Below are 13,266 nucleotides of genomic sequence, written 5' to 3' on the forward strand. Positions count from 1 at the left end.
TAAACAAAAATAAAACAAAAAAACGTGCTTACCCTTACCAATGAGACTCGGCGTAGGCCTCCCCCTGACGACAACAGTCTGCGCGCTCTCCCTCTCCCCGAACTTGTCCCTCCTCTCCTCCTTGATCTCCCTCTTGATCTTGTCCTCGCAGATGAACTGCATGTCCTCGACGTTGCACCTGGCCTCGGTGAGCTCGACCCCCGTGAGCTGCTGCTTCCTGGGCTTTTTCCTGGGACTCATCTCCATCACACTGCTCTGTACGCTGATCCTGGACTGTTCAGGCTCCTCGTCGAGGCCTGGGGAGCTGGTGGCGGAGACAGTGGTCGATCCAGAGCTGTGATTTCCCTCTCTGTCGCCCCTTGGGGACCCCGGGGGACTCCCAATGGACTGCCTAGCTGCCAGGGCGGTCAGCACAGGCACCAGGTTCTTGGCTATTGACTTCGCTGGAGAGCTGTCGTGGTCTCTCTTCCTCAGGATGCTCGGCCTTGGGGATGCGTTGGGCTTGCTGTGGTTGTCCTCGTGCGGAGGCTCCACCAGGAGCCTCACTGGCTGACCCTGACGGTACTGATACTGATTCGGAGAGCTGGGGATGCTGTTCGTGTTGTTGATGATTATCGTCGCTGGTGGGGCTGAGGTGACGATCGTCGAGGAGGTTGTGGCGATCACTGGAGCTGCCGGGGTGACGCGAAGGGTCTGCTGGCCTGAGGACTTTATCTGGACTGTCTGGGTGATCGTCTGGGCCTGCAGGGGCTTCATCGGCCCTGGCGACGGCCGGGGGGAGGCCAGCGGCAGCGAGTGCAGGGTCATTCCTGTTATTCGGGCGACTGACGTCGGCGCTGACTGCGTCACCCTCGCCATGTTCGTGATCGGGCCTGAGGTCGTCGTCGCTAGCACTCGGGAGACTGTCCCGATGTTCGCGAGGGAGGTGATTGTCTGCACCACTCTGGCACCTGGGGATGGGGGATTAATGAATGGTGATGACTTTTCATGGCTTCAGTTTGATTAACGCGAAGTTTTAACGTGCTGATGACTTTTGGTGACTTGAGTTTGATTAATTGGAAATTGGAGAATAGGTTTATCCGATTTTTTGGTCATTTGCTGAGTATTATTCATTGTTAATTATTTATCTGTGTTGTTTATTTATTTTTTATTTGTGGTAGTTTGCGTGGAATAGTTGAAATGGAATTTACATTTCCATTGATTTTTAACGTGGATTTTTAACGTGGTGATGAGTTTTGATGACTTGAGTTTGATTAATTGGAAATTGGAGAATATGTTTATCTGATTTTTTGGTCATTTGCTGAGTATTATTAATTCTTAATTATTTATCTGTGTTGTTTATTTATTTATTTTTTATTTGCGGTAGTTTGCGTGGAATAGTTGAAATGGAATTTCCAGTTTCCATCGATTTTTCATCAAATTGTGAATTTTCAAGGACAAAATTCCTACGAGTTTCAGTGGAATTATTAACTAATAAAATTTTCCAAAAGGTGTATTAGAAATTTCAGCCAAAAAATTTTAACAAAATATACTAAATTACTTTATACACATTAAAACAATCGTTTTCATCCCTAAGATATTCTCGAAATATAGTGTTGTTTTTAGAGAAAAATTAAAATTTTATGGGCCGTTTAGCCATAATTTTCAGGAGATCGACATTGGATTCGATTTAGGGGAGAAGTACTCATTGAATGCGAAATTTCAGTAAAAATTAAATGGAATCACAAATTTTTGAGCAGCAGAAAGATAATATTCCCATTTTCTTGAATTTACAATCAAATTAGATCAATTGATCATTGAAAAAATATATTTACCGGAATTTTACTCATTTTACTCATTTTACTTACATCAAATAAATACTCTTTAAAATCTAAGATGTTTTCTTAATTCAAATAAAAACTCTTCTAAATCGAAATGAAACCCCTATTTCAAATGACTGTATTCTTCATTTCATCTAAACACGTTCATTAAAATAAATATAACACCAAAATTATCAATTTCCCACGGAAAAAATCCTGAAATGAATACAAAAATTCCAAATAAAGTGTCATTCGCCTAAAACTCATAATTTTTCTGAATAAAAACCAGAACGAAACCCCTAAATTCTCTTTTTGTCCTCACCTTGTTGATGGCCTGGTGCCTGCTGCACCTGTTGCGAGGGGATCACAACCCTCGAGAAATTAGTGGTGGCCCCAGGGGTGGGGTTCAACGAGAGTTGGCGCCCAAGGGCTGGCTGCACCGTCAGAGAAGCTGTTCCTGGTATTCTACTGGCTGTTCCCACCACAGGTGCTGTCACCGTGACCCTGTTCGTTGTCGCTGGTATCGCGAGGGTTCTCGTGGGCTGAGTCGCCTGGATCGACTGAGGGGGGTGTCTGGATGGTGCCACAGCTGCTGTGGACACCAGAGGAATAGCTGGACGCACCTGGGGGACTGGTATCCTCGTGAGGGCATTGGTAGATTGAAGAACAGGGGTGAGCAGTCGTGGGGCAGCTCCTGAGACTGTGGCTGTCACCACTGTCGCCTGGACTGGGCGGATTTGGGATTGGGGCACCAGCTGGGGCTGCTGGGAGGTGTAGACAGCTTGAGGTCGAGTTGTCACTCGAGTCACGGGGGGAACTGGGTGACGCTGGGGAGGGGCGTAGACTACTGAGGTCTTCGGGGGCCATTGGGTCGCTGTCACTGTTGTTGGAGCTCTGGAATGGAGAAGAAAATTATTTTACGTCAATTAATTCATTCTTTTGATGTCACAGAAGTCTTTTTTTACGTCTTTACCAGCCGTTTCGTCTACTATCTTCATATTTTTGAGTTCGATTGTGAAAATTCATTAAATAATAATGTAATCAAGTGGGAAATTGCTTTTGTATTGCGTATAGTATAATTATTTTTGCTAATAAATTGGCAATATGCTTCTGAATGTCCATTTTGCACGTCATTTCCTTGTATCATGTATGAGTCATTGTTTATTTCATTTTACTAAATTGAATAAAATTTCTTTTTAATTAATTTTGACAGATTTTCAACTTAGTTGAATGTTATCATCATAATTATTCTTTTTCAGAATTCAAATTTATTCATATTCAGAATTTGATCAGAAATCGATTTCATGTATAAAAAATGAAGTTTCCGAAAGTTTAAACAATGTCAAATATTTATTTATAAACAACGAATGTTTTAAAAAAAAATTATTCTGCGCAAAATGTAATTTGAATGACGCTGAAAATTCACGATATTTGTTCCAACTTTTCTCACGCATTTTAATTGACAAATTTGATGATTGAAAATGATTGAATCTGTAGTCTGTCCCAAACTCTAAAAAATCCTTGAATAACCTCAACTCCATTTTGTGAATACCTCGAAATCTATCAGAGATAACAAAATTTTCGTCATGACCTTTTTTGTAGCCCTCAATGTCCTCCGCAAAAACCCTCACCACAAAAATATTGTCATCTCCCCCAGATTCGGAGATATTTCCCGAAAACTCAGCTAAAGTCTGAATCGCCTGGAGATAAAGTTCAAAGCTTCTCACCCTGGTCTGGCAATGGGAACAACAGCAGCTCCTCCACTAGCCCTGACAATGGGCGTTGCGACAGTGGACCTGGGCGCCGAGATGTTGGCGACTGCTGCTGGGCCCCTTGGTACGTGGTACGTGGCTGGAATGGTGGTTACCACCTGCTGGACCCCCTGATTCTGCCCTGGGGATGGATTCTGACGCTCTACAGTGCTCAACATGCCTGGGGATATTATCCTCACGGTTGACCCCACCGAGCAGAGGGTCGTGGTGATCTTGCTGGTCTCCCCGGACACAGCAGCCCCACTCTGCACCACAGACTTCATGAGCGACAGCTTTGGATTCAAATCCAGGGAAATAGACTTGCCCACAATAGCTGATGCCACAGTACTGACGACACTCTGGGTCGGCTGTATCGTCTGCACATTGCTCTGCACGATATTCTGGATGGTCTGGATCCTGTGGACATTCTGAATGGTAGCTAGACTGTGCGGAGGGCCCTGGGAAGCCTCTGGCTGTCTCTTGTCACCGGCAGCCTCTGCACTCCCACTGTTACTCGTGTTCATTGTCTCAGAGCGAACAAACACCACAACAATGATCTCTCAATGTTCTGACCATTAAGTTTGAGTTTTTTTTTGCAGAGTACGAGAAACACTGGAGAATTGAACATTGAAAAATACCCGAAAAACGATCAGACGGTTGTAATCGCGTATGGAAGTGGCTCGCTCACATTTTCACTTCGGTAAAGTCGGGAAAAATGGGAAAACCCGGGCGTCAGGCGCATTAATCGAAAATCTGGACAATTTCTCGAGCTTTTGATAATGAACATTCGTATTTTTTTGATGCGATGAACAACGAACGATTGTTGGAGCGAGTAATGAAATGTTGGGGGGCGCAGGGGAGGGAAAAACAAGCGAGAAGTGGGCGGGGGCGCCACAACCGGAAGCAACCAGAAGTACTGAAGTTTGAAGTAGCCGCGGGGTAGGAAGAGATTGGCGGGAGGTTTGAATTGTTCGCTTGGACGTTATTTTTTCAGGGGTGAATAATAAAGAAGCGTTTTTAGGGACACGACGACGATTGAAGTAGTTCTACTCTGGTTATTTTTCAATTGAAAGATTTTTCACTGATAAAAAAACGATTTTTTATCACTTGTACGTAAAGTGACATTTTCCGCACGTTCCGGGGAAGCAAAATTCCACTTTCCACGCATTGTGATGAAGAATAGGGTTCGACACTCGTGAGAAAAGTGTTCTTCGAGCGTTGGGTACCTCCCACTCGAAAAAAAAACTTTTTCATCGCGCTTCGCGTGCCTAAAACGTCCCTTTTCCACACATTGTGATGAAAAATATCGTTCGTTACTTATGGGAAAAGTGTTTTTTGGCTTGTGGGATTATATCACTCGCCTTCGGCTCGTGCTACAAACCTCCAACGAGCCAAAAATTTCTTTTCCGCACTAGTAACGAAATATACTATTTTGTCACTGCTGCTACGTTCAGCCCTTGTCAAAAAGTGCCTTTTCGTTTACTAATAAACGAAATTGTGATACAAAATTGTGATAAATATTAGCGCTTGTTGAATTATAATTTAATGCTTTTTTTTTTATTATTAACAATATTCTTCAGGAGGATTGAACATAAAAAGGTCGAGGTTTTCCACGTGACATGGTAAAATACCTGTAATTTACCGCCGAGCGTCAAAAACATCGAAAAGTGTTAGAAATAACCGATTTCGACACGTGGCGCCTTTTCCCGCCTTTGGGAACTCGCTCCACCGGAAGTCGAGGGATTTATCTCTGTCGTTCCTAGTTTAAGGCCTTTTCGGTCGCTCTTGCACGATGGGTGAGTCGTGAATTTTATTTCGGTTTTTGTAATCTTTAAACATCGTGATTTCTTGGCGAAATTGTTGAGAGAAGTTGTGATCGTTGATCAAAGGGATTGTTATTCTCGATAATTGTGACGATATTTTTTGGGTTTTTTGGAAAGTGGATTTTTTAAGGGGGGTCGGCAGTGACAGGGAAATGAGGTTAACTTTGTAAACATTTCGGTCTAGTTGAGCCAGAGAAATTCTGGAAATTATTCATTGTTTATTATGGGGAGGGGCTGGGGATGGGAATTGTTGGGGGTTTTTGTGATTGAGTGATTCATTTGTTTCTCGGGGTTGCAGGTATTTCCAGGGATCACTGGCATAAGCGACGTGCCACAGGAGGCAAGAGGAAGCCTCTGAGGAAGAAGAGGAAGTTCGAGTTGGGACGTCCTGCTGCCAACACCAAGCTTGGTGCCCAGAGAATCCACACAGTATGTTTTTATTGTTGAATGTCAATAATTTTGGAGTCGAAGGGTGAAAAAATGTCTTCTGTATTGCGAAAATCCAAGTCGACTTCTGGTGATGGGAAATTAACACATTATTTTTAGACATGGAAGCAAGTTTTTGATCTGATGAAATAAATGGCTGGAATATGGGGAAAATCTATTATTTATGAGTGATTCATGAAAGTCTTGATTTTTAAAAAAGGCCATTTTTTTTATTTTATGAATTTTTCCCATGTTTTTCTAGTTTTTATCACGAGTTTTAACATATTTTTCAATTAAGAAAAAGGGGAAAAAAGTAAAAATAGAATAATATTTTCCCAATTTTTTTTGTTTATTAAGAATTAATCAAATGATTTTTTATACATAAAAAATTAATCGTTTTTTAGTTACTTATGAAAAGGCTTTCAAATTTAAAAAATTGCAATTGTTTAATACTATTATTCAACTAAAGTGCATTCATTTCCATTTGTCAAATATCTGCAGACAATTCACAAATACAAAAAATTAAAAAAAAAGAATAAAAAAGCTAAAAAAACAACATTCCATAATCAATAATATAAATCAACGAAATATTTTGTTATCAAAATGATGATCACCCTTACCTACTCTGAGTGCCATGCTGACACCAATCCCACAGCGTTCTGAATAAAAAACTAAAAACAATTCATTAAATTGATATGAAGAATCAAGCCTGATGATGGAATGAATTGTGTTGATCAGGTACGTACACGTGGTGGAAACAAAAAATACAGAGCCCTTCGTCTGGACACTGGAAACTTCTCGTGGGGATCCGAGTGCTCCACCCGCAAGACTCGTATCATCGACGTGGTGTACAATGCCTCCAACAACGAGTTGGTGAGAACCAAGACTTTGGTTAAGAATGCCATCGTTACCATCGACGCCACCCCCTTCAGACAGTGGTACGAGAGCCACTACGCCACCCCTTTGGGACGTAAACGTGGAGCTAAATTGGTGAGTTTCTCATATTCACGAAAACAAAACTTTAACTCAATTTTATTGAAAAAAAATTAAAATTTAATTGCTACAAATGAAGAATTCCTGTCAAATCTTCATTTATTCATCATATCTTTCTATTTAGCAATTATTTTCCGAAAATTATGGAATTTTCAGTTTAAACAATCTGAAAGAAGAAAAAATCACTTTGAAATTGATTGAAAAATTAATAAAATTGTTCACAAATAGATTTCCAGATAATTCCAAAATTAATTTGAATTCGTCTAATTGACTCACATCAACATTCTTTCTACATCTGGCTTTTTAATAAAATTTCAACACAATTTGTTTGTGAGAATTAAATTTTCAATTCAAAACTCAATTTCCGGAATGCGTCTAGTTAATTAATTATAAGTTTTGCAAATATCTCAGGAATTTGTAATTTTAAAATAAAATGTCACAAGATATTTTGTGCAGAGAATTCCGAATATAAAATGTCTTGCAACATTTTCCCCTAAAAGTACTTGATACCAAGAGAATGCAATGATTAACGATTGAATGATTTTGACATTAATAACTGACAAATGATGACATTAACATAATCTGAGTGCCATGCAGACACCAATCCCACAGCGATCTGACGTCAACAATCGCCAAAACAATTCCACAGAGAAACAAATGCATAAATGAAATTAATTTCTTTCCATTAATTTCAGACTGAAGCCGAGGAGGAGGCACTTAACAAGAAGAGATCGAAGAAGTGTGAGGCTAAATACAAGGCCAGGCAACGATTCGCCAAGGTAGAACCAGCATTGGAGGAACAGTTTGCTACTGGACGTGTTCTTGGTAAGCAAATTCAAATTAAAGTAGTATGAGCGTGAAAAATCAATTTAAAATACCCAAAAAATTATATTTCTTCAAATTTCTTTTTAAAACAATAGTCTCTTGTTTGACTAGGGTATTGTCAGCACATTAAAATGAATTATTTGCAACGAAACTTTATAATTTTCATATTGAAAATAGAATTTCCATTTCATTTTCTGATCTTTTAACATTTTTTTTATTCTTTTAAAATTTGAAACAATCTTTTTCTACTGAGATTTTCGATCATTTGGTATTTCTAAATTAATTATTATCAATCAATAGTACTAATTATGTCAGTAATACTACACCTGAGTGTTTTTATTCATATTGACTATCATCTTAAATTTATTCCAAATTTTAATCTTTAAAAATCGCGTATCCATGCTCAACATCTAATGAATTAAATTAAATTAAATATTCTCTTTCAGCTTGTGTTGCAAGTCGACCAGGTCAGTGTGGGCGAGCGGATGGTTACATTCTGGAAGGCAAAGAGCTCGAGTTCTACATGCGAAAGATCAAGAGCAAGAAAGCCAAATAAATGTACCACCACAATTTAATAATAAAATACAAACGTATGTAAAAAAAAAGTCAACGATTCTTTATTTCACTCGAATCTCCCTCAATTTCACACGAATATGACACTGTATACCTAAAAAATACTGGCAATCTTTACAGAGAAAAAGAATCTAAGTGTTTGATTCAGATAATTTCTTCACATTGATTGAATAAACAAAATTTGTTTATGCACACAATTAGTCAATTACAACTTAAAGAGCACATGGAGAAACTAAAAAAACATTTAACTAAATTGCAAATCAAGCACCACGACTGTAGGAGAAGTTGCTCTGACCACCGATTCCCTTGGTCATTCCCTCTTGCTGGTCCTTCTGCCCATTCACTCTGCCGCCACCTGTTACCGAGGCTTTAGAGGGCGATCTGTTTTTTCGTTTACATTTATTCTGATGCTGTCCCCAGTCCTTCATCTGGCATTTTTCACTGCAGTAGGAGGTGTTCCAGCAGCAGTACATGCACGACTCCTTCGCACAACTGGTGCACCACTGCTTTTGTTTGGTTTCGTGGATGGATCGAGCTTTTTCTATTTCCGCTGAATGCTGGATTTCCTCGATGGCACGCAGCTGCTCGGCTTCCATTGCTGTTTTTATCTCCTTCCATTCTTTTTCTATCGACAAAGTTAACAGGAAAAATTGAATAAGTGGAGTTGAAAATACCCAAGAAATTGGTATTAAGGTTTAGGGGAGTAAAAAAAAAGACTGAAATGTGGGAAAAACTTTTCGTCATGAATTCTCTGCCAAAAGGGGATGAACAAATTTGAATGATAGCTTGAAAAATTTATTCTTTCTCTAAAAACTGGAGGAAATAAGTTGAAGAAAATGCGAGGTGGGTGACGCCATCTTGTTTATATCCACATCGTCCACAAGAGACATTCAAGATGGCGGTGCTCTCACCTCGTATTTTCAAACATTTTTAAAAATAATTTGACCTCATCAAATAAAACAAGAAAAAGAAAAAAAGAAAAAAGAAAAATGAGCAAATTTTTGAAGCCATCTTTCAGATTTGTCCTCCCCCTTTTGGCTGAAAATTCATGCTCCAAAGTTTGCCCCAGATTTCAGTAGTTTTTTTTTTTAATTTCCAATACAGATTTTTCATGAGATGTTCCATAACTTTCCAAGTTCTTCTAATTCCCGATAAAAAAATAAATGAATAATTACCAATTATTGATTATTTTATTTTTAATCAACAATTGCCCAATGACAAAAAAAAAAAATGAACAATCGGTCCAAAGCACCATTACCATCAACTTCTCAAACTCCTCTAATTTATAATAAAACACTAAATAAATAATTACCAATTACTGTTAATTTTCAATTACCAATTACCCAACTCCACCCAAAAAAAATCAACCCAAATCACCCTTACCTGAATTCCGTTTCATCTCAACAATTTCCTGCTCATGTTCCCACTTCATCCTCTCCATCCTCATCTTCATATCAAAAACCAGGGCCTGATCCACCGTCACACTTCCAGCCAGCGCCCCCTTCCCCTGTGCCGCCATTTTGACCCCCTCCTCAATGACCAACGCCATCTGCTTAGCGAGGGTATCAGCCCCCTTACTCAGCAGCGAGCTCAGGGGTCCAGCCTCAGAAGGGACCCTCCACCAGCTGCCCTCCGTCTTCACGGGGGACAGCCCCCCCTCGCCCTCCTTCCCGGGCGAGCCCGGCACCCCCATCCCGGGGGGTCTATTGGGGAAAGTCTTCTTAGCCTTGCTCTGCCTCCTCCCCTCGGCCTTCGGCTTCTCCTCGACCTCCTCCTTAGGATCCTCAGCGTCCTTCGACCGTCCAGGATCGCCGACGGAGGCCCTCGTCCTCTTGTTAATGGACTTCCCCTGGCTGTTGACCCTCTCCGGGAGCTGCCTCGTCGCCCTGACCCTCACCTCCTCCTCCTTATCCCCATCAGCAGCTGTCCTCCGTCGAGCACCCCTCCTGCCCCCAGCGAGACTTCTGGTCAGCGACCTCCTCTTCAGAGGGACAGCCTTCATAACTTTCGTCATAGCTCGCTTCCCAGGGATGGAGGCCTCCGGAAGGCCAGGGGTCTCCGGCCTCCTGGAGCCCCTCATCTTGGGGGTCTCCCTCCCCCTGACAGCAACCTCGACATCCTCATCGTCATCCCCCTCGTTAAAATCAGCTAGCGTCTCCGCATCAGAGTAGAAGTAAGCTTCGCTGTAGGTGTCGGACATCGAGTCCCACTTCCTCTTCTTCCCCTTGCTGAGGGGCCCCCTCCTAGGCAGTCGGTAGTAGTCACCACCTGGGGGCTCGTAATCGGGAAGTAGAATGGTGATCTGACGAGGGTCAAACGGATTGAACGGCGTCTTCGGGGGCGCGTGCTCGAACCTTCCGAAGGTCTCTCCAAGTCGTTTGATGTGGATTGATATTTCCCTGAGGCACTCGGCGATGTCCTCCTTCTTGGACTTTGGCGTCGCTGTCGGAGGGTCTTTGGAGTAGAGGTAGATGTCCTTGGGGGACACCCAGGCGCGGTTGTGCTCGCCGAAGAAGCGCACGTCCACGTAGCCCTGCTGGTTCCATCTGGGCATGATCTTGGCTGGCCAGTAAGGGAAGCCCTTGAGCTTCGCCCAGACGAGGAGGTGCGGGGGCTTGCAGGCGTCGTTGAACCAGGTGTAGTGGGGTCGCCCCAGGTGCCTTCCGCGGATGTAGCAGGTGGGGCAGGACTCGAGCTCCGAGAGCTCCTCCCGGGTTACTTTGATCAGCTGCTTCGCTACTGTCGTCAGCCTCGAAGTGTCTGTGTACTTTCCACCTTCTGTGTTGTAGACCAGGCAGTTGTGGAGGATCCACTTGGCGTCGGCCATGAAGGCGTCCGGGCTGCCGTACTCCTTCGACCTGACGTTGGCCTCGAGGAGGGTCAGGTCCATCGGTCGCACGATGTAGTCGAGGTAGTTGGCGACGTCGGCCAGGTCCACGGGCTTCGCGAACTCCTCGGAGCCCGTCACTCGCTTCATCTTGAGGATTATGTGCTTCAGGACCATGCAGAGCTGGTCCATCGTCAGGGTGGACATCAGGGGGGAGCGCGTCGACGCGTTTTCGGCGTTTAGGATGCTGGCACACTCCCCGCAGATCCAGTCCGATGGAGAGGATGGGGGAGTGCCGCCGATGCATCTTCGGTGCCAGGACCTGGGGGAACGAGGGAATCCCTTGAGTTCGAGATATTTAGCGACGGGGACCGGGATTTTCTGGGGAGGGCATTGGGAAGTCTAGCATTCGAGGACTATCTATCGGACCGGAGGGGAACACGTGGATAGGCTGTCTGGTAGATGTTTATCCTTCCGAGAGTATCCTCACTCTACGGAATTCCCACGCACATGCTTGGACCTCACTCCGAAAATCCAGATATTCTTCTGGAAGATTAACTATAAGCAGGTTGCGAGCCCTATCTCCGATCTCTCCCGAGGAGCTACTGGCGAGTGGCGAGAATGTGAACCCCTGCAAGTAGGTTCCTTTTCTCCATCTATATTATCCCCTGGGCTATTCTACTCGGTCAACCTTAGATGTTTTTAAGGCATAAATTACATGGAAAGTGGGATGCTATATGCTATCCATCGACTTTCCGGACCTCTATACGAGGGAAATAATTGAATAATTATCAATGCACAAATTAAAAAATTCGGAGGCACACGGGCTCGAACACAAGTGGGGTGTGATCCCACATCTTCTGTTTGCCGGACAGGTGCTCTGCCATTTGAGCTATTGTGGCCTCCTTTGTAGGTTCCCGCCTATTGTAGGTTCCTTTTCATTTCGGAAATCTAGGGAAAATATTTATTCGCGATCGCAACGTAGATGGAAAATCTTGGGGAAAATGATCAAAAATTCCGATGAATACGGACGTTTAAGGTAATATAGATATGGATTTGGGCCCTCAAATCTATGTCTAAAAAAAGAAAGAAAAAAGAAAACCTCGAATGAGCGTAAACGTAAAGGAGTGAAGCCGAAGCGCCACTACGTGAGGAGATGAGGAGGCGTGTGCGTAGCACGCGCGGCCGATCGGGTCCTGGAAAATTCGAGAAAATTCTCCGGTTTTCTAGAAAATTTCTCCATTTTCTGAAAAAACCCAGAAAATCCTCCGGTTTTCTAGAAGAGTTTTCCAATTCCTAAGAAAATCGAGAAAATCATCCGGTTTCCTAGAAGATTTCTCCAGTCCCTAAGAAAATCGAGAAAATCATCCGGTTTTCTAGAAGATTTCTCCATTTTCTAAAAAATTCGAGAAAATCCTCCGGCATTCTAGAAAATTTCTCCATTTTCTGAAAAAATCGAAAAATTCATGTGGTTTTCTAGAAGAGTTTTTCATTTTCTAAAAAATTCGGGAAAATCCTCCGGCTTTCCAGAAAATTTCTCCATTTTCTAAAAAAATCGAGTAAATCCTCGGGTTTTCTAGAAGATTTCTGCAGTTTCTAAAAAAATCGTGAAAATCATTTGGTTTTCTAGAAGATTTCTCCAGTTCCTCAGAAAATCGACAAAATCATCCAATTTTCTAGAAGAGTTTTCCATTTTCTAAAAAATTCGAGAAAATCCTCCGGCTTTCTAGAAAATTTCTCCATTTTCTGAAAAAATCGAGAAATTCATCTGGTTTTCTAGAAGATTTCTCCATTTTCTAAAAAAATCGAGTAAATCCTCGGGTTTTCTAGAAGATTTCTGCAGTTTCTCAGAAAATCGTGAAAATCATCTGGTTTTCTAGAAGATTTCTCCAGTTCCTCAGAAAATCGTGAAAATCATCTGGTTTTCTAGAAGATTTCTCCAGTTCCTCAGAAAATCGAGAAAATCATCTGGTTTTCTAGAAGATTTCTCCAGTTCCTCAGAAAATCGAGAAAATCATCCGATTTTCTAGAAGAGTTTTCCATTTTCTAAAAAAATCTAGAAAATCCTCCGATTTTTTGGAAGATTCTCCCGTTTCCTAAAAAATTCTAGAAAACCCCCCAATCCCTAGAAACTCCAATAAAATTATAATCTCCACTTTACATCAAAAAGTTCTGGTTCCTAAATCCCTTTCCCGATTAAAATTCCTATGGTCACCTAGAAACCGTTGCTTCCTCCCTATTTCTCCCCC

The 13,266-nt window shown here is 42.2% G+C and overlaps 3 protein-coding genes and 1 non-coding gene across 5 annotated transcripts in view; 2 read left to right on the forward strand and 2 right to left on the reverse strand.

Annotated features, from left to right (window-relative positions):
- The window catches only part of LOC107036085 (histone deacetylase complex subunit SAP130-A), a 6,758-nt gene extending 2,366 nt beyond the window's left edge, over positions 1–4,392 (reverse strand). Inside the window, exons 1-3 of one of the 2 annotated variants that reach the window (XM_015253822.1) lie at positions 3,527–4,392; positions 2,122–2,693; positions 39–950 (exon numbers count right to left, since the gene is read on the reverse strand). In XM_015253822.1, the coding sequence (XP_015109308.1) occupies positions 39–950; positions 2,122–2,693; positions 3,527–4,074 (2,032 nt within the window). In that variant the 5' untranslated portion in view covers positions 4,075–4,392. Of the gene's footprint in view, positions 1–32; positions 951–2,121; positions 2,694–3,526 lie in introns of both variants that reach the window. The other variant, XM_015253821.1, reaches the window with a different exon arrangement.
- An 866-nt stretch (positions 4,393–5,258) lies between these two features.
- Positions 5,259–8,224, forward strand: LOC107036076 (40S ribosomal protein S8). Its single transcript, XM_015253811.2, has 5 exons — positions 5,259–5,346; positions 5,672–5,802; positions 6,538–6,789; positions 7,488–7,617; positions 8,064–8,224. Exons 1-5 carry the CDS (start codon positions 5,343–5,345, stop codon positions 8,171–8,173), a joined length of 627 nt encoding a protein of 208 aa, XP_015109297.1. The 5' UTR covers positions 5,259–5,342; the 3' UTR covers positions 8,174–8,224.
- LOC114841082 lies at positions 6,402–6,464 on the forward strand. The gene has a single exon (XR_003783005.1). It is a non-coding gene; the product is annotated as a small nucleolar RNA SNORD48 (small nucleolar RNA).
- Positions 8,211–13,266, reverse strand: part of LOC114841076 — a 6,297-nt gene continuing 1,241 nt past the window's right edge. The window contains exons 3-4 of the mRNA XM_029125938.1: positions 9,574–11,339; positions 8,211–8,815 (exon numbers count right to left, since the gene is read on the reverse strand). Coding sequence (XP_028981771.1) covers positions 8,451–8,815; positions 9,574–11,339 — 2,131 coding nt within the window. The 3' untranslated portion in view covers positions 8,211–8,450. The remainder of the gene's footprint in view (positions 8,816–9,573; positions 11,340–13,266) is intronic.

The sequence above is a fragment of the Diachasma alloeum genome, unplaced genomic scaffold (assembly GCF_001412515.2).
Source record: "Diachasma alloeum isolate Michigan unplaced genomic scaffold, Dall2.0 Dall_scaffold_00203, whole genome shotgun sequence".
Lineage (NCBI taxonomy): Eukaryota > Metazoa > Arthropoda > Insecta > Hymenoptera > Braconidae > Diachasma > Diachasma alloeum.